At 38.1% G+C, this 22,067-nt stretch overlaps 1 protein-coding gene across 2 annotated transcripts in view; it reads right to left on the bottom strand.

Moving 5' to 3' along the window:
• cntn5 (contactin 5) overlaps nt 1-22,067 on the bottom strand; it is a 150,356-nt gene that overhangs the window by 54,065 nt on the left and 74,224 nt on the right. For both annotated transcript variants that reach the window (XM_014982727.2, XM_088011649.1), the window contains 3 exons: nt 15,175-15,270; nt 11,401-11,604; nt 1,197-1,299 (listed from right to left, as the gene is read on the bottom strand). In XM_014982727.2, the coding sequence (XP_014838213.1) occupies nt 1,197-1,299; nt 11,401-11,604; nt 15,175-15,270 (403 nt within the window). The remainder of the gene's footprint in view (nt 1-1,196; nt 1,300-11,400; nt 11,605-15,174; nt 15,271-22,067) is intronic.

Raw genomic sequence — 22,067 nt, 5'->3', positions numbered from 1 at the left:
ATGGGGATCAAAATGGCCACATTTGTTACCGTTTCTGTTGGTGTGGTTCGCTTTCACACTGTATTGTGTCAACTGAACCAAACCCTGTGAAAAACCTGGTTGTTCCCTCGCCTCTGGTGACGCTACACCAAGAAACAACACAAAAAGTTTTTAAACTTCCTTCCTCACAAGATGTAAACAACAATGGAGTGGGGTCAGATTTTAGCATCTGTAGGATTTCTCTTTCGTCTTTGGTAAAAGACCATGAACCATTTCTAACGCTACAGTGCTAAGCTGGTTGTAATTCCCCAGAACGCCCAGCGCTGTAGTGCTTTTATATGTGCATTTGAACCGAACCAGAATTCACTTCATCTGAACTAAGAGGTTTTTAGGTGGACCAGAGTTCACTTCTTGATCTGCATCAGCGTTTGATTGCACATTCACAAAATTAGAGTTTGATTAAAGCTGACAGGGCTGGTGTGAATGCACCGTAACTGTTACATTAGGCTGTATAAATAGAGCTTTCTATATTGACTGAGGAAAAAATGTCACCGTGTTGTGTTACCTTTATCCTAATAAAAAAGTTGTTATAGGTCTAATGTTTGTGGTTGTAATGGGAATTGATTTGAAAATGTTACCACATCATGTGTGTATTCTATACATCACAACAGTGACAAATTAATAATGTTTTGATATAAAAATGTAATAAATAGTAAATCACTCAGAAACTCCCTCCTAGTGTGAGTGGATTTATTCTCTAAGGATAAAGAGTCTTCTCTCCTCTGACTGATGGCTTTTATCATTTTTTTTCCCCAAAACCCACATAACCTTGGCTTTCTTTACAACAGACACCGAAAGCAACCAGGAAACATGGATACATTAGGGATCTCAATTATAAGAACACACTGATCCCCGGGGCTGAATTCCCCATTCAGGCCCCCCGCCACCTCCTATTGCACTAACATGCCATCTAACAGCAGAGCCATGATGCTGCACTTCTCAACACTCACTTAACATATCGCCTGCAGTCAAGATATGCCTCCGTTCCCTTTCAGATAATGGAATAATGAAATTTAAAAAAAGAGGAGAGCAGAAGAACACAGGGCAGCGCTATCTAAAGGATCTCCCAGCTCTAGTGATGAGAGGCTGCAGTTCACTCATCTTGGTGATTAATAAACAATTATCTATCATTGTGCACTTTGTCTTCGCTTACTTACTTCCCCAGAGCAAAGCACTCCAGCCTGACAGTCACTCCTTTGGCAGCCAGTACAGATGTGGGGAAGTGCACTTCAATTTTGGGCTCGTATTCACCCATGACACCTAGAAAAGGTTAAGAAAGAAGAATTGGAGACATTAGAACCCAGCAGATACAGCTACAGGCATCATCTTTTCTTCCATTCTCAGTTATTCTCTTCCCTTCTTCACTGTTTGCTATAAAGAAATGGACAAGCATTGTTTAGCAGTGACAGGGGATTTCAATCATAGCATATATAAGCAGTATTTATGAAACAAACACAGACTTAAAGGCAGATGGAACTCAAATCTTACTGAAAACATCTTATTAATTAAAACTTTTAGTAACAAAATGTTTACGTTTATAGTAAATTACAGCATTTCCCGGACTATAGAGCATACCTCACTATAAGCTCCACTCACAAAGTTTAAAAAGAAGAAAGAAAAAAAAACTGGAGACATACATATATAAGCCGCACCACAGGGCTGTGTCCTTAATAAATTTGCTATTAAGGACGCAGCACTCCGTTTCCAACGTCAAACCATGGATTCGTTTACGCTAAGTTTACGTGCAGCGGCTCCACTTCCCTCCTGTACTGCTAGATCGACAGCCTTCAACTTAAAAGCTGCATCACATGAACTTCTTGGTTCATGTGAGGGGGTATGAGTTTGAAAACATTTCTCCGTCACCTGCTGCTGCTAGCATGTGCTAGTTCTAAATGAAAATCAGCACTTTCTTCTTTGATTTCCAATTTTCACTTCCTGCTAGAGAGCCCCCTGGTGGTTGGAAAAAATCCACAGAAAAGCCGCACCGGCTATAAGCCACATGGTTCAAAGCATGGGGGGGAAAAGTAGCAGCTTATAGTCCAAAAAATACGGTATGTCATCTCAATGTACCTGTTGGCAAAACAAACAGGTACAATTTATGTAAAACAACCAAACTTCAATCCAGCAACATAAAGAAGTGCCAATTTAATGTCATTTAGTCAATTTCAATCTTAGTTTTACAGCTGTGTCAGGTTAAAATATGAATTAAAAGTGAAGTTATTTTACTCACTCAGTGTAATAATAGAAACTCATAGTATTCAAGCAGTTTTTGTCCCTATGCTACCAAATTACATCAATGTGAAAAATGTCCAAATACAATTTAATTTCAAGAAGTACATAGACAACTACTTATTAATAATTTAACACAGTTTGCTAAAGGATAGCTTAATCAATACATTCTACTAAAACTGGTTCTTTGAGGAAAATATTGATCATGATATTGATGTGAAAATAAATTTCACACCCCTGCTCTAACGGTTGCAGTCATCTATATTGTTTAAGTTTTTTTCTACCACAGTTTCTCCATCCACAGAATTTTCCACACAGCTCTCTGTGAATGGCACGCTTCACGTTCGCATTAGAAACTCTCCTTTGTGGCTTTTCAAATAAGCTGCCATAGTTATGGTTATGGCCACCATACTAAAAAGTATTCATTATTAAAATAAATACTTTAATTGATCTAATTCAATATTTCAATTTTCTAAGAAGTTTCATTTTGGGTTTCAATTAGCTGTGAGCCACAATCATCAAAATTTAAATGTTTAAAATGTCATTGTGGATAATATCTCTAAAACAATCTATATAATATAGGATATAATAATATTGAGCTGTTGACTTTGCTGAAATCCTTCTTGCTAAACCAGCAGGTGGTGACAATTTTAATTATTTAAAAATGTTGGAATCATTGAGAAAGAGAGCAGGTGCCAGGCAACATATTGCAGAATGTGCTGAAAATGGAATGGCAGAAAAACCCGAAATCTGTCAGGACAAAAAAAAAAAAAAAGCCCCCAAAAAAGACAAAGAAGGATGATGTACCAGCAAATATTCTCCAGTGACAACAGGGAACAGAACAGTGCTCCATTGTCCTCCAGAATTAGTAATCCACTCCACAAACACATTGTGAAGGACAAAAGTGATAGTGTGTTATCAGTCCTGCTAAGTGCCGCGATGCCTAACACCTTCACTCTAAGTCATAGCTAGAGGACACACTTGTTTGTTCATCTGTATGTTAAGCCGACCATCTATTTCCATTTACCGGGATGATGTGTCAGCTGGCATTGAGCAAATGCAGAGTAACAAAGGCAAACACCATCATCTGGGATCTAATTACTATTACCATTTTTACTAAATGGGAGTTTACAATATGAATATTACATGAGCATTTCTCCTTTCTTTGCCCAAAAAGTGTGAATCTCAACAAAAACAGTCCACATGTGAACCACTGGTGACGCCACTTCCTGCAGGAATACGTTTCAAAACATATCATGACACTGCAGGGAGTGCTGCTTCACATGCATTAAGGACTATATGATCAGTAAGACAAATGACTGACATGACATTTCAGAAACCATAATTACAATTTTTACGCGCATGTGACATTTTTTATGTAATAAAATGAATTCAGCAGAGGAACAGAGTTATTGAATTGTGGCTCGATATGTATGGAAAAAAAGAGTTTTATGATATTTGTCTCAAAGAACTTTTCAATTTCAATCTCATTCCCAACATTTATGGCTCCAAAGCAGCCCTTCACATATAATGAATTTGCAATATTTCACCAGCTCTGGTTATAGTATATTCAATATCATATTCAGTCTCAGTGGTTGGCCTTGATAGAACTGTAAAAAACAAAGTTTAAAGTGGATGCCCTAAAACATTCTCGGCCCGCCTCTTGCAGCATGGTCATAAATTTTGTTTCTGTTTCATTTATTAATCATAGGAAAATTATATTTTTTCTGTTATGCTATAGTTTTCCTCAAACCAATTTAAAAGTAATAAGACTGAGCCCTCGAGATAACATTGAAAAAAAAGTTTCTTGTGTGGTTAGATGACCCCAAAGTAGAAGTTTGAAATATAGAAAAGAATGAACTAAAGATAAAGACATTGTGCATTTACAATACCCTAATTTAAGTCATTAATTTGATTTAATGTCAAAATCTTCTACAACCAGAATGCTCTATCCAGTATTTCATTCAAAACAATCTGAAAAGGTTCAAAACTGGACCAAACTGAATTAACTATTTTCTATAATACTGTAGTTCCATTTTGGATACAGAAAAAGAGCTACAGCCTGATCTCACGATAAGGAATATATTTTTGACAAACATCAGACAAAAGGAATTTAGCTGTCATGTTGCTATTTACTAAACAGTAAAGCAAAAGTAAATTAAACTTGATTATTACAAATTAGTGCTTTACTAATAGCTTTCGTAAATATGCTGATGCCAGTAAAAACCAAAGCGATGTTTCAAATAAATAGTGAAACTGAGCTTAAAGTACAACCAGACAAAATGTCGACTTGACTTGTGACTCACTTTGATGGCTGACAGACTTAAACTGTGCAAATCCAAGAATGTTCTTTAAACTGGAGAAGGATAAATGAGCCTTCCTGGTTTGGTATCAATGTACTTAAACTGTATGTGGGTGCTGTTTATGCATTTAAGTAAATCCGCGAATAAGAAATGTAGTTATAAAAAAAATGATCAAATCTCATGTACAATTTAATTAAATGGGTAGTTTTCTAAAATATTACAGTTTGGTGTATTTTGACCCAGTAAAAAGATTTGTCCAAATGGATCATTAAAAGCCTCATGATGACTGCTAACTAACTTCTGACCTGCACTGTGTATATATTAGATATTAGATTGCTTGTGGGCAGACTTGTTTTCATAGCATAAAACCAAACTTTTTTTTTTCTGCAAAAAACTTAGAATGTATCTATGTATTTTGAGGAATATTGTGGGTGATCCATAACTTATATATACAGTTGATGCCAGTTAACTGTTTATAGAAGTTATGGATCACCCACAATCCATAACTTATGGACCACATCCAGCCGCAAATAGCTAAAATCTGTAAATACTTGAGTTGCTCCTTAAAAACTAATAAATACTTGATTAAATAGTTCAAAAGTCAAATACACCTCAGTGTGAATTAATGCACACAGCATAAACTGTCTTAGCACTACCGCAGATGCTCACATTTCCACTGTTCCTTATCTTTGCTCATGGGGGTACAGCCAATCAGAGCCAAGAAAAATGAATGGATTATCTGCAAACGCCAGCTAATAGCGTTGCACCTAGATATTTCAGCTTCCCAAGCTTCATTTTCTTTCAGATATTTTAGATATGCTCCATCACAAATAGGGGCATTTTGGAGTCACAAATTCATAAAAACATCTCCAAACAGATTCCTCTGCAAATATTAAATCAAAATTAGGTTGGGGATGGTCCCTCCGCACAAACCATCTTGTCATGTGGTATTTTCAGGTAGTTTCTGTGTACTTCTTTGAAGGCCTATTTACAGAAAAAAACACACATCAAATTCACATGTTTTATAGATGAGCTTTTACAAATTTTATGTTGCATAGCACAAGTGTGGGGGCAAAAGAAAACTTTACACCGTCTCTTCAAAAGCTCCAGGCAGGTGGAATGCAATATGCCTTGACATATTTAGAATTGTCTTTTGAAAAATAAAAGCTGGAGAGTCTGCCATCTCCTGCAAAGCCTCGTCTGTTTGTAACTGGCTAACTCTGTGTCCAAATGTAAAATTCACAAGCTGGTCCCATTGGAATCAAATGAATATGCATCTCTAAGTGCCTCAGTAAGTCATCAATCTTTCTAAATAGATTTCCAGGAAAGAAACTTTAAAATACCATTAAGAATACACCAAGGCAAGATTCTTTTGCCATTGATGAGCTAGCTATGAATAGCTGCATATTTATGACATAAAGCGTAAAAACTCTTCAACATCGTTTTCAATGCCTCGGAGACTTCAATAATGAATGATTGCACAGAACACAGAAAACGTGCCTGTATGGAGATGACACCGTCCTGAAGACATTACGTTTCTCTGATATTACAACCAGCAAAGAGAGAGAAAATGTCTTGTAGCAACAACCGTAGTACCAAACCAATAACCGTACTATTTATCTGGAAGCAAAGCATAACATTAATTCAGAGTCCATTCTAGCACCTGTGCGGTAATCATTCAGGATCAATTTCCATAATCTCTAGTTGCTGCTGTCCATTGTTTCACTAAAAATTCAACACGCACAAAAATGTTTTAAAGCAAATGCCTCTTTAGAGCAGATGAACATATCTGCAAGAACAGATGCAATACCCCATTTCAAAGAAAGATAACACAAAAGCAAGCAATATCTTAGAATAAACAAAGCATATGCCAACACGTTTGCATGGTGAATCACATAAGAACAGCCCTAAATCTGTGTTGATTTCAACAAAAGACTGATATGAGAATGGTGGAAGATAGATGTTCAAAGGAAAACAAAACAAAAGATATAAGAATATTTTTATATATTTTTTTAAACTACATTTAAATATGATATTTATACAAGATGTTTCAGCAGTGAAGTATAATAAAAGTTAATCTTTAGTCCTTTTTCCATGGGCGGAGGCGGATTGCAGCAGCACTATTAATGGCCTCTAGCAGTGGATAATGGTGCCCAGATGCTTGCACTCAGGGCTGGAGCTGACAATACGCGAATCACACACAGATCCAGCGTAAAGTGTCTGCCGTGTGATGATCACCAACTTTTACTGAGGCACAGATTGCACAGTCTAATTGGTCAGAGTCCAATGACTGAAGGGGGGTAGCAAACAACATGACAACATTTGGGATGATGTGCCAGTGCAATGTACTGGATTTTACATCCAAATTCACAATTCAGAAGACTGCCAAGCATCACAAGACATAGACAGCGAAAGTGTCAGACATTCCTGCAGCACAGCAGAGGTAAAAGGTGCAGAGATTTGATTGTGTTAATTTGAGAATGCAAAGTTGTGAAAAAAAAAAAAAAAAGGAACTTAAAGCAACATTTTCTAACAGGCAGAAGCAACAAGAAGATGCTAGATATCAAACGGGTCTATTTAGGAATATCACATTTTCACGAGGTAATTTTTATATATTGATTGTCATAATGTTATGACTGTACAGCATGATACAGATAATCAATGAAAAAAATGTAGCTCCTCTGATTCTTCCCGGCAATCCTACTGCCATTTGCAGAAACATGCCAATCTCGGTCAATCAGAAGGAAGGTCTTGGCGCTGTCAATCATACTCACATATGCGCTGCAAATGTGCAACTGGCAGAGAAGCAACGTACCATTGCAGACAATTTGTTTATTCGCAGTGATCTATGCTAACTACCCAATGCATTCACGGTACTCTCCATTGGGTGGAACTAGCTGTAGCCTAGCAGAGAGTACAGGGTAGGGTGCGAGCAGCGAGTACCCGGACTAGATTGACAGCACTAAGAACCTCCTCCTGACTCTTATTGGTTGTTTCTGAATGAGCTGTGCATTTCTAGAACCGCAGGGAGGTGGGAGAGGAGCTTAATTTTTTCACAGATTATCTGTCTCATATTACATACTGTCAGGACAGTTTTAACAAAAAGTAAAGAAAAAACACATTTTTCTTTTATAAAAGTTATGTAACTTTAAACACTGAAAAGACTGGAGACTATTTTAGGTGTTTTTATTTTTCCAAAGAAAAAAATAAAAATGCATGTTTTACTTTTTTGATGGGATTGCAGCAGTGTATTTAGAAGTGTAATATATATATTTTAAATTTATAGGAGTGCTTTCAACACAACAGAAGAATGTGAGCTGTTTAAATGCTCTTAGGTCATATTGGAGGGAGATTCATTCAGAGCCTGACTCACAATAAGACTATATTTTATTCTTACATTCATCCTTTAATCCACAGTGAACCCAATAACATGATGCATCGTGATTGTTTCTTTCTTTCTGCACTGTGCCCAGAAGCAGATTACTTGTTATACTTTACCTGTTGAAAAAACAGTGAAGTTTTTCACATTTTAAGACAACCTTGAACTTCAAAAGGTTTTCAGGGAGATTTTATGTAATTAAGCCGTACAAAGTTTGAATTGTGAAGTGGAAGAAAATGATTTTTTTAAAATGCAGATAAGAATCTGAAAAGTCAAGCTGTTTTTTTATTCACGTCCCTTTAGTCTGACCTTCGTAATTAAAATCCAGTGCAGCCAGATGCTTCCAAAAGTCATTTATTTAGAGAATCGTGTCTAACTGGGCTTAATTTCATCTCTGTACAAATACAGCTGGTCTGTGAAGGCCCCTGAGATTTCTTTCAGAACACCGTAACGGATTCATGAAGACCACGAAACACACCAGGCAGGTCAGAGATAAAGTTCTGGAAAGCTTTAAAGTTTTCGGATATGAAGCAATGTTTCAGTCTGAGCATAAAATGGTGCTCTTCAGAAACTTACAGAACCTGTCAGCAAGACAACAGTTGCTGCAGTTTTGTACCAAAATCTGGCAGAGATACAGTAAATTAACACTGAGCCGAGTCTGTTTGGTCTTTTTCATAGTTACTGCAAGTCAAGATGAAAGCAGTGGCTTTCAATATGTGTTTAAGACTCCTGGCTTAAGCACACAATTAAAGTCAGGAGTCCAGTCAAAGTCCAAATCTAAATTAGAATATGTTGGAAGGCAAAATGTGAAAAAGTTCATGGGTTATGACTGACTTTCTTTTCTTCTGATATCAATTTAATCAGAGAGGAAATGAGTCAGTAACAAGTACAGTGATCTTTTCTATCTTCTTCACTCATTTTGATTTTTAAAACTATGGGCAAAATGACACGTTCAACAGATCCAGTTGTGTCTTTCTATTGCATTATGTTGTATTTAATAAGAACCTCAATTAGTGACAGTTTTGAAACTAGCTCTCAAAGCGAGCACCAAAAGAGCTCAGTCTGTACATGTTTGAGTTGAGCTTCTCAATAACCTGAATGAGTTTTGCACATGTAGATATTACAGTGTCAGAGCTACTACAGTAAACAGCACAGCCATAAATTCATAATCTATTCAATAATGCGTGCCCATCCTGAGCTCCAGTAGCTTCAGAAGGATCCATTAGCATAAATTCTTCCTTTGGTTCCTTTTTCCAGATGCCTCTGACAAGATCATGGTCATGTTTCTGAGCACTCTTCCATGCATTAACTCTTTAGTTTCAAGATGGAGCTCTCCCCTGTGCTGTATATGCACACACAAGTTTCTATGTAATTCAAACGAAAGCTTTAACTTCGCCCTATGACATCCGTTCTGCATCTTTAGCCTTTTGTTGCCAGGTCTGCTAGAGTTCTTGAGATCATTATTGCATTAAAAGCTCAGGCTCTGGGTAAAAATGTAATTGGCACATAGGTGGAATAATGTTGCCATTAAGGACTCCTAGAACCTGCACAGAGTTCAGCACTGAATCTGTGGGGGTAACCCACTGAGACAACCTCAAACCTTGTAATTGGAACCTTTGTACTTCTTTGTTGACATTGTTTTGGTCATAAATGTTTGTGGTTTTTTTTAAAGAATCGATGGCTTCAAAAGCACAGAAGAAGTTTCCACTACTTTCAAATAACTTGTGCATTTCTGGCAGAAAATAGAGAAAAGGTGACGGGGGAAAGACAAGATCGCTTTGTAAACAATATAAGAAAGTGTTGCCATGCAGTGTTCCTTGACAGGCCACTGACTGCCATTTTCAAGCAGACCAATTTAGATGTGCTGTTCTTTTCTTTTTTTTTCCTTTCTTTTTTTTTTTTGCTCTGATGTGCTGTAGCCCCAAAAGCGGAGATAAGAAAGACCATAGATGTTAGCTTAGCATCACACAGGTAGGTTTTGATGAATATCATGATATATTTGGTGTTTGAACTATTAAAATACGCTGCTCTAAGATTTGTTAGGCGGGGTCTCAAGTATTTGCTAATTAGAAATAGGCAGGTCTATGCAGTAAATGCTGCTGGTGGTAGTAATGTTAACTTTTATTCAGTTCCTGAATAAAAAAAGTACATTGTGAATTATTTTTATAAAGATACATAAACATGAAGCATTATAGAAAGATATTTTTACATGGATTTGCAACCACTACATACACAAAAGCAATGAAATCAAGGAATAAATATCAATTGGTAGAAAATGGCAGACTTAATCTGTTTCATTCCTAAAGAAGATTTTACGTAACATGACTGCATGCAAGCTTTAATGTTTTTATTGATTAAAAGTTAATTATTTTATGACTAAGACAGATTAATCTGATATCTAATTAAAAATACAAGTGCTTGCAAAATGTCAATTTTATATGCAGCTTGTTTGAGTGTTTAGCTGTAGTGCAGGACACTGTTTGCAAAGGGATCAAATGTTTTTTCAAACGTTAAAAAAAAAAGATCCATTACATATGAAGTGATAGGCGTTTTGCACAAATGTATGTGACTGATGCTGCCAAATTAATTTCCCTTCCCATCACTCATTGATAAAAGAAAGACAGATCTTCTTTTTCCTCCACAGTAAAGAGCTGATAGAAGACTGACCGCGTGCCCCTCTGACTGCATTCTGCTTTTCGTTTAGCAAGAGACACAAACTAATTTAGCATGGCTGTGTGCAAAGCATTATGCATGTCTCACAGGGCAACTTCAAACACTTATGCAATTAAAGAGCAACAAACTTGCTGGGAGGAATGTAATCCTGCTGCAACATTAAGGAAAGAATTCAGAATACAAATGGTATTTCACAGCTTCGCTGGGTGTGTAATCACGCTGGTTTGTATAAACTTTGACAACAAAAGGCACCTGGTTTGATGTGATGGACGTTTTGTTTTGCGTCAAGTCAGAGGTGACATGCCTCCAGGTGGAAATCACACCTGAATCCAACAAACAGTTTGCAAGCCTGGCTCCTGCCAGGCTCACAATAAAAGACAAAAGCCCCATCCACGGCAAGGGCCATTGATTTAGATAATTTTATGCAGGAAAATGATTTCCCCCATGGCCATTTTCACGAAAGCACATTGTGAGCAAAGCGGGGCTCCCCCCCCCAACACTAATGTTAGAGCACTGCTCACTATCTCCATAAATTGTAGATCCTGTTCCAAACACCTTGAGGCTTCCAGTGTAAAACTTCCTCCAAACACATTACGGTATGATAAAGTGCAACATCTTGATGTAAAATCCATCCCAGATTTTTATCTGAGCAAAAGCAATCCAGCGGCAGAAGGCAATAGATGGATTTCAGAAAAGCCAGCGCTGCAATCTGATCAGCCGAGCAGAGAGAAGACTCAACAACAGTCTGCATATCATTTAAGAGCTAAAAATCCTCACCGTCCGTTTTCAGTGTCAGAGGAGTCGGCGGGCTCAGAACCCTGGTGCTCGTCACGGCGTTCTTCACCAGGCAGATGTAGCTTCCAACATCCGAGGGCTGAACTTTAGAGATGTACAGGTTCCCTGTGACCTGGGAGATGAAGCGGCGACTGTCCTCGGCGACAAATGAGGGGAACTCATTAAACACCCAGCTGTAGATTATCTCTGTGGAAGAAAAAAAAGAGGGCCCATTTATGTCTTACATTCGTTTCCCAGGCTGACCTACTCAGTATGCATGAGAAAGTTCAACCCTTTGCTACATAGAAGTGTAATGGTGTGAAACTGCAAATCTACTGGTGTGTTATACTGTATCTTTAAAAAAAGAAAACAACCAGGATTCTCTTTACAGAATACAGTCAAAGGACCATTTGGGGTTTATTGTTCATATGGAGCTCATTTCAATCCTCAGGTGATATCTGGAACTGGGATTCAGTGTGATGGACTGACTCCAAAAGGCGTGTGTGTCATCATTGTTTAGGTTCACAAACAGGTGCAGTTACAGCAAAAACAAACAAGAAGAGATCAAGCAAAGGATTATAAGACCTAATCATTCTTCCTGAGTACATGCAGAGAGTCCTGTAGACCCATTTGAACTTCACATATTGTTGCAATAAAACCAAAAAATAGCAATGTTTTTTTTTTTAATAGATTTCATGTGACAGAACCACACAAAATTGAGTACATTTGTGAAGTGAAAGGAAAAGAAAAGCATACAGGGTTCTCAAAGGTCCTCAGTCGATTTGTGGAATCGCACTTCGCTGCAATTACAGATGCAAGTTCTTGGGGATATGTCTACAAGCCTTGCACCACCAAAAACCCAATTTATTTACCCATTTTTTGCGGATTCGCTCAAACTCAGATTGAATGAAAAGGGTCTAAACAGCAATTTTCAGGTGTTGCCACAGATTTTCTTTAGGATTCAGGTCTGGATTTTGACTGGGCCATTCCAACACATGAATGTGCTTTGATCTAAACCATTTCATCTCTGTCTGTAGGTTTAGGGCCCAGATGGAAGGAGAAGCTCTACTCAAATCCTCTGCCGCCTCCAAAGGGTTCGATCAGGATTTCCTAGTATTCAAGCTCTGTAGTTTACACACTTTCTATGTTTTCTGTGTAATAAACAGTTTCTATTAATACAAATTAGATCTATTCTGTTAAAGCTTAGCTGTTATTAATGTGCCAAAGTCAATTTTACAGGGGATAAATGACTTTATGTTAACCCCTTATCAAATATATGCTGATCCTTCTGCACATACTCAGACTCAGCTCGACAATCAAAGATGAAGAAGTCAGAAAATGCATTTACCACTTTTACTGAAACTACTTTTTTATTACAACATAATCTTTGCCAAAAAAAAAAAAAAAAAAAAAAAACAGATCATAGCTCTGGTAATTTGTCTTTAAAGTGTCATGTTTCCTCTCTATCAACATGGACCAATATTTGCCAAAGAGAAACATCCAAACTGTTCTGAGCCAAGGAAAGGGAAATACACTTTTCACAGCTCAGTGATTGCCAACGGAGACCTATTGAAATTTGAGTGGATTTGAATGTCTTTAAATCCTCCCACAACCAATTTAACCCAAACACAGTTTAAAGTCTAATACGAATTTCACTTGTGGCACACTCCGACTCACAAGAACATTCATCAAAGTGGCACATTCAACACTTCTGTCCAATCAACATATTTTTTTGTTTGAATATTCTTTATTTTGTTAATGTAATTCTCACTACAAATTAAATCTATAAACAGATGTGCATTAATATAGAATATCAACTGCTCAGAGTGGCAGATTCCTCTTTTTGTTCCAACAAATTAGAAAAAGATTTCTAGAAGAGAAACATTTTGTGCGAGTTATTTACATAAAACTTAATCATGGATGAGTATCCAACCAATAAAATCCATTTTCCTCAAACAAGAGTAATTAGTTTAAATATTAATCCTGTGCATTGGTATCCAGTCTTCTGGGATATGCGTCTACCAGCTTTGAACATCTTATCCATCTACTACCTTCCGCTCATCCCGGGCCGGGTCATGGGGTAGCAGCCTAACTAGGGAAGCCCAGACTTCCCTCTCCCCAGCCACTTGAACCAGCTGCTCTGGGGGAATCCCAAAGCGTTCCCAGTCCAGCCGAGAAACACGGCCCCCCTAGTGTGTCCGGGGTCTTCCTCAGGGTCTCCTCCCAGTGGGAGGCTCCCTGGGGGAATCCTAACCAGATGCCTGAGCCACCCCAACTGGCTCCTCTCAATGTGGAGGAAACTCATTTCTGCCGGTTGCATCTGTAATCTCCATCTCCTGCTCCATTGTTCCCTCATTCGTGAACAAGACAGAGATACTTTGACTCTTCCACTTGGGGCAGGATCTCTTCCCCGATCCGGAGAAGGGACTCTATTCTTTTTCGGCTCAGCTGTGAGCTGAGCTCCAACACCAGTTGAACGTCTTACCAGAGTTCCCCCTACCGGATACGGTCGAATGCCTTCTCCAAGTCCGTAAAACCGATGATTCACATCTACAATGATTTCCTTACAAAATAGTTTAATCTCAGTCAAATTGGTTGCCTGCGAAATTTTCAAGTTCTGCCACAGATTATTAGATTTTGCTGAAAGTCGTTCTAACATGAATAAGCTCTAATCTAAACAATTTCTGGTTGTATGTTTGAGATGCCTGACCTGCTGTCAAGTAACTCCTTTATCTTTTTCTAAAGTTTTAAGTATTTTTCCATCTTCTTACGGACTTGGTCTTGCAGTAAAAATTAATTAAGATCTTAAAGTCTGTTGTGGCAACATGTGAAAACATTCAAGGGGTAGTGTATTAAAACTAATCTCATCACACTGCTCAATTTTTATTTGTGATGACAATTGTGCCACATGCTATTGGGAGATATAAAGTAACAGCTTTTGCAAAGTAATGTCAGCTGGAGGGCAGGATGGGTAATTTTCTGATATTAAGAGGAGTTTTTAGCTTTTTGAGCAGGAAGAAAGAACATGACAGATCTGCCACTGTGCCCTGCTGAGTTTGTTTGCATCTCTGGAAATAACGCTTCAAAGTGCAAGTTCCTGGATGAGTATTTTGCTCCACGGGTCAACTTAATGCAGCACAGCATGAATGTTTTACACTATGTCACTGTGACTGATACCTGGATCAATTATAGTTTACAGGAGCAAGGCTGCAACAAAACTAAGGACGGCAGAAAATCTATATTTCCATCATCCTCCTATCCCCTCATAACACTGTGCACCATGTGTGATTTTTATTAAATGTCAATCACAGTTATAACTGTGGACAGAAAAATATGCACATGTAGTTAATTTTCAAATTAAAAGCACAAAATGCAAGATGTTGTGAGAGACAAAATTCCTTACCCAGATTCCAGTTAGAATGAGCTGCAAACTTGGGACTTTCTTTCTTTTTTTTTTTTTTGCAAATGGCAGAAACCTTTAGCAAACATCCCCATTCACTAGGAAAGCATGACATGCTGATGAACAGGAAACCTGTAAGTGTCTGGGTTTGCATCATTTAAAACAGATGACAGCTGTGGGCAGAGATCTTGTCGTAAATAATTGGCTACTGACATCTCACTCAATTTCTCATAATCCAAAAAAAACATAAACTCTGAGAATCTGTGTCCCGGTTTTGTGCTGACTGCTCATCATCTGAAAGGCACGGTGATGAGACTTCTTACGAAATGGAGACACTGATTTATGTTGGAGCTCAGTAAAAGGAAAGGTCCCGTTACCTGGTGAATGAGGAGGAGGGGTACACATGAGCACCACGCCTTGGCCTTCACGCACCGACACGCCGCCCCGGGTCCTCGCACTGAAAGCACCAAGGTCTAAAATGATACAAAACGAAAAGCATCATTAGCAAAACCAAACTTTGATATGTTTTCATGTGATTGCAAGAAAAAGCAAAGTGTTTCTCATCTCCTCAGGAAGTCCAATGAGTTAATACAATGGATTAGTAAAGCTTGTTTCAAATCCCTGTTTTTGTTCTTGTTGGATTCAACTCGGTGATGAATCTCAACAAGAACTGCTTAAACGGGGCTTCAGCAAATGCAGGCGGCATTGAGGTAAAAGGTGGTAAAAACTCTGATGGTGTTAAATTCTTATAGCAGCTACAGTTTGTTAATTCCCCTTCAGCGTCCAACTTTAGCAGCTTCATCGACGTTCTACCTCTCCACCAAATGCACCTGGTTCCAGTGCTATGCTGCAGACAGACAAACAGTTGACGTCATATCAATTTCATACGATCGCAAAGTGATAGAAATAAATGAACAAGCTCATGATCCATGTTTGGTCTTTATGTCCAAACCACTTCTGTTCCATAACTTCGCACATTACTGCTGAGCTGTTGGGCAATTATTCCTCAATGGCTTGTGAAAGCTGCATTTCCTGCACATTTAGTAATAATGGTTCATTGACTTCATTTTAAAGTGTGCCACACAGCAATGCAGAGTTTAAATTTGATGTTGTCGTCTCACAAGTAGGTTGTTTTAATGCTTCAGCTCAACCTGTGCTCACAATGACTGTCATCCCACAGCGTGGATGTAAAGGATAAAGCAAGAAGATGCAAACAGAAAAGCAGTGTTAATGTTGACTGCAAAAATGTATAGTAGTGTCATGAAAGCCAGATTAGCCATGACAAGCAATAAAATAAAAGGGTATAGGCAGGCGCATGTCAATAAATGATAATATTGAAAAATACGTTTACCGTATTTTCCGCACTATAAGGCGCACTGTCGGCTTTTGAGGAAATTGAAGGTTTTTAGGTGCCCCTTATAGTGCAGAAAATACGGTATTTAAAAAATCTAAAGCAAAAATTAAAACTCCTACTGCTTTATTATACACTTATCTATATTTTACTTTCAAGGTGACATCACTAATGGAACCCTAATTTCTAGGAAATGTTTACGTAAGACCAATAAAATTGCTTTAGAAAGCAGAAAGGTTTATGCAATATGCATGGCCACATATTAACTTACACAATTATAAGCCACAAAAGGCCATTGTTAAAGAAGTTAGCTGTGCAGGGTGTTGTATTCATATCAATGGGAAGCATAATAGCAGTCAGAATGAGCTGCACTACCAACATTGATACCAGCAGCCTTACAGCTGCAGTAAGTAACTTTTACAACAATATGTTTTTTTACGTGTTTGTTAAAATCATCACAATGGGCAGACAGTACAATATGAAACAGAAAATCTGAAAAAATTAGCTACTCTGCCTTTTTCCTGTAGTCCTACTACCATTAGGAGAAACACGCCGTCTGGTAAGAAACAACCAATCAGAGCCGTAAGGACGGTCTTAGCACTGTCAGTCACCCTCATGACCCAACATGACAAGAAAACTGGTCATCTGTCACCATCGGTGGCCATGCTAACAAGCCTGCACAGGATCTGCAATGCAGCAGAGAGCAACAGGGCGGGTGTGAGCAGCACGTATACCAGCGTGACTGACACTGCTAAGCTCTTCCTCCTGGTTCTGATTGGTTGTTTCTGACAGGGAGTGGTGCATTTCTGCAAGTGGCTGTATGACCACAAGAAAAAGGCAGAGAAAGTTGATTTATTTCACAGATTATGTGTCTTATGTGATATCACACCCATATATGCTTAGTGGAGCCATTCACAGCTGCTGGTGTTGCTCCATTGTGTTTCATTTGGTCTACAGTCAATAAAAACAGTCTGGAAACTTTAGACCGGGGGCTCCTTTAAAACAGTATTGATGCAATATTTCACACACAAGCAGCTCAGAGCAACTGTTCAGATCTTACATTTTACATTCCATGGTCGTACGTCTGATTGGACATTACCATATAAAAAAATGGTGTTACTATTACTCCTATATCATATTATATTTTATAACTTTAAATATTAAAATTACCAGAAGACACTCTGCCATGCCCTCGACTTTGTGTGCTAAAAACAAGCCACACACAGCATCTAGCAGCTGGTGGACGGATTCAGTGCATTCATTCAAGAATAAATGTACATGCACATGCTTTACACCTAATAAGAAGGGAGTGTAAAAACAAATACAACACGGAGGCTAAAGAGTAAATATTATGCATTAATAAAAGCTCTCCTCGCTGAATCTGCATGAAAAAAGTTAAAGTAGCTTGTATACTGTCATATAGAGAGAGAAAGAGAAGGAAAGAGAGACAGACTATATGTGCAAATATATAAAAATGAAGCAAAACTACTAACCAATTTAAAAAACAAACAAAAAAATTAAGAACTGCAAGCTGTGATAATAAAGACAAAACTGTGCCATTAATTTATACGCACATTAGCATTTAGTGTTCTAATTCAAAAAGGAAGTTCATCACTGGAATCAAAATACAAGCTTACAAAAACATAGATTAAAGTTTCAAGCTTTCTTTTAGACATAACGTACTACTTCTGTAACAATGTCAGAAGAAGAAGAATAGGACTTTACTAACATGTTTACGCCTGTGATCCATTTTAAACACTTAAAATTACACTTAAAAAATTAAAAATTGTACTATATGATACTTTATTTATACAGGAAAAGTCTCTTGAGACTCATTTACAAGACAGACCTGGATACATCACAAAACTATAAAAACAAGACAATTTAACAATTCTATAAGTGTTTTGTGGATTGTAATAAAGTATTATCTTAAGGAGCAGGAAGGAAAGAAACATCATGGATCATACTGGTGCATTTGGGTCAAAGCAACATCATTTGAGATTTGTTGCAATTACAGTTAAGAACACTCAATTACGATAGTCGACAGAAAGCGAGAAAGAGCTTAATATGAGTTAGGAGAAAATAAATCAATCATTTGTAAAAAAAATAAAAATAAAATACAGCTATAAATAATTATTACAAATAGCACAAAATTGGTAACAGGTACGCCAAAGAGAAAAGAAGCCAATCAGCTGACAGCATAATTGTTGTTGGCACAACAACTTCTATCTGAACGGTAGGACCTAAACCAGCTGAGGTCGTGATGGCAGTCTACTATTCCAGCCAAGAGAATAGGATCTTATGATCCACATTATCAAAGGCAGCTGTTACCTCCAATAATAACTGAACCTGGAATCCTCTCAGCTGATTCAAGCAGCGGCGCTCAGTTTGAAGTAGAGCCACGGTGCGGGTCCAGGTTTCTGTGATGGCTGCCTCAAGCCGTTTTGTTCTCAGGTTGCCACCCAACGGAATGACCTGTCATCACAGATCATTTGGCGTTCAACCAATCTTTCTTGTGGACAAACGCACTGCTAATGCATGGATGGAAAGCAAATGATTGTTTACTTTGTTCAATATTGATTTGACAGCAAACTCAGTGCAAGTTTCTACAGCTTCATTTCTAAACCTTTTCAATTCTGACGCATTAGTCATTTTTATTTATAATGCTTCAAGGCCTTTTCAGATGTACAAAAATAAAGCTGTTAAATCAGCAGATAGCACAAAATTAGTTTCCAGTTTTAAGGTATAGAGATTTCAAAATCCCTGCGTCAAAACCCTTTTTTTTCAGTCCTTGCTTTTTAAACTCTTTTTTTTTTAAATACTACAGACCATGCAGTTTTCTCCAGTTATGTGCAGTGCTGAGTAGTGCTCTCATTCACCCGTTTGAGTCTGATGGTGAAAGAAGGGGAAACCTCATGAACTTTTCCCCTTGGAAAGAGAGGGAGGTAACTGTTTGGAGATTTTGCTGGTACCAAAATGCAAAGACTGACATGGCCTGTCTGCCAGAGGAGTGCAACTCATCCTCATTTTACAGAAGCACTGTTCTGAAATGGAAAAAAAAGAGAGATGGCAGTGAGATAAACATATCGTCTTACAGTCACGCCTAAAATAATTCATACCAATGACAAATTTAGGTTTAAAGTAACCTTGAGTTTCACCAACATGTTCTGAGCCCAACCAGAGTCCATTGAATTTTGAACTTTGAAAATTCAGGTTGCTGTTGAAAATGAGAATTTGTTCTCAATCAACATACTGGTAAAATAAAAGCACCTTTTAAAAAAAAAATCTATGGAAGGAACTACAGGAAGTCATCCAACCTCACCAACATGAACCTCATGATATATTGTAAAAAATACCAGTGGATTTTTACAATATATCGTAGCTGCAGCGCTGCAGCTACGATAACAAGCAGAACAAGTTGGTCAGCATCTATAAAATGGGTTTGATCAAAAACCAATAAAGATAACACAAAAGGTAAGTCCTGGGCTTGACTGTCAAGTCACAAGGTCCTTCAATGGCAACAGGAAGACAGACTGGACTGCCGGGAGACGCTCTGTTTTACTCCTGAGCTCTCACTTTGCCATGGAGCATTAATAATCTAATGATGTAGTTAGCTTATTGAAAAACTTTGATACAAGGTAATAATTTATAATCTAGAAATAGAAAGAAAGAAAGACCCCAATTAAGCTAATGGTTAAAGTTAAAGGCAATTTAAACAACACTATCACATAGTTAATGTCAAACTTCTACTACACTGAGAGGTTTGTGTGTGTTCTCACAATTTGTCTCACACACACACACACACACACACACACACACACACACACACACACACACACACACACACACACACACGCACGCACACACCCATGTTTGTTTTGCTATCTTTGTGGGGACTTTCCATTGACTTCCATTCATTTCTACAGCCTAAACCTTACCTTTACCCTTTTCCTAACCATCACATACCTAACCCTAACCCTAACCAAAACTCAATTCATACCTTAGCCCTAAATCTGACCCTTGACCCAAAAACAATGTAGTATACGTCAGGAAAATCGTCCCCACAATGTATTACAAACAAACGCACGCACGCACACACACACACACACACACACACACACACACACACACACACACACACACACGAGTGCGTCATCATCACTTTTGATTAATAATTAACAACCATTCCTGGCAGAAATGCTCACTAAATTGCACACCTTCACTGAGTAATTTTGTTGCAAACATAGCAGCTTCTCACACCTTTCTACCAAACACTTTTGAGTCATCAGCGATGTATTTTTTAAAACTAATGTGGCGTCTGAAGTCCTTTTGGCTGCCAATCCCTCCCTCGCAACATTTTTTAGTTCAGACTTTGCAGCGCTGCAGCTACGAGAACAAAAATATAGAAGGGCTGCATGGTACAAAAATGGAGATTTGAAATATCCTTGGTTTTAAAGTTCTGACATGGTATGTTTTAATCAAAACACAGAATGATTTATGCTTGTACTTGTGCATATCTAATACTTTAGGCATTCTCCTTGTTTATATACTCTGCACATCAAAAAAAGTAAATTCTCCAAGACAAATTATCTCAATTGATAAAAACAAAATATATTCTTATTGTATTTCTAGTCAGATACACCTGTTGTAACTGCACAGTTGAACATATCCAGTTTAAGCCTCTCATTAGCACACTCAGTAATGGTTGTTTTCTTTGGGAAATGTTTCCAGGCAACTGGAAAATAAGACATTTAACAACCGAAGCAGGAAATAGTTTGGTTATCAGTGGGAAATCAGTGACACCAACATCAACCTACACTAATCTAGATGTTGTGGTCGCTTAGCATGTCAAATGTTTAAGAGAAACGAATTTGTGATTAATCGATGCTGTTTAAATACAATTCCTGGATTGCCAAAATGTTCCTTTTGCAAATTAAAGGAAAGCAACTGATACATTATGAATGCATTTTTAATAATGTAAAGAATCATAATCATTGGGGCTTCCTTGAAAGCCTGTGCGAACGTTTCTGCTACAGATGAAATTTGCAGCAGGCATTCTAAAAACGTGTTCAATGTAAATCACACGTTTGAAGGTCAGCGGGAAATCAATCCACGGACATGAACAAATGGTACTGCAGAATATGTCTGAGTCCCGTGTTTGTGTCGATCTTTCAATGCTCGACTCGGAGCAACACTTTAATGTCATTACCGCAGCTCTGCTTAGGGAGGCTCGATACCTGAGCCTCGCGTCTGCAGAAGGAGAGAGAAGAAGTCTTTGGGGAAAAAGATCAGAGGCCCTCCAACCTGCCGGCTGCCTTCAAAGTCGTGGCTAAAAAGCAGCTCAAAAGTGAGTTCGGTGGCTCAGAAGTTCAAAACAAAAATAGCAATAAATAAGAATCCTACTAGACCATGTAGGCAATGGAGTGCATGAACACAAGATGGAACATAAAGAGCCTTGACCAGACTTTCCTCTTCACAATCTTCATCGAAACTGCAAACCCTCTGGATGAGCCGCTGTAGTGGAGGGTTTTTTTCATCTGATTTCTGAATCAACAAATTCTCTCAAACCAACCAGAGTGAAATGATCTCACCCCATTGGGTTGGTGTTTCTGTGGTCATAAAAACTCAAAGTTCAACATTTTAACATGCCAGTAAACTGCACAGCACAAGTCAAACGATGAATGATTTATCCTGTGTCAAAGCAATCTAGACCATTACTGCTTTAGATTATCAGGAGAAAAATAATCCTGAAGCAGGTAAAGCAATCAGCTGAACCGCTGCATGAAAATGAGCAGTGACCATAAAAAAGGGAAGAAGTAAGGCTTCACACAGAGAGATAAATACACACTGTTTGATATGTGGGAAGAGCGAGGGAAGGTTTTGCATTCAAATGTGGGCAGCAGGGCACCTTTATTACTT

This window comes from Poecilia mexicana, unplaced genomic scaffold (genome assembly GCF_051168715.1).
Source record: "Poecilia mexicana isolate PSO_F unplaced genomic scaffold, ASM5116871v1 scaffold_13, whole genome shotgun sequence".
In the NCBI taxonomy this organism is placed as follows: Eukaryota; Metazoa; Chordata; class Actinopteri; order Cyprinodontiformes; family Poeciliidae; genus Poecilia; species Poecilia mexicana.
This window is presented reverse-complemented; position numbering and strand designations above follow the sequence as displayed.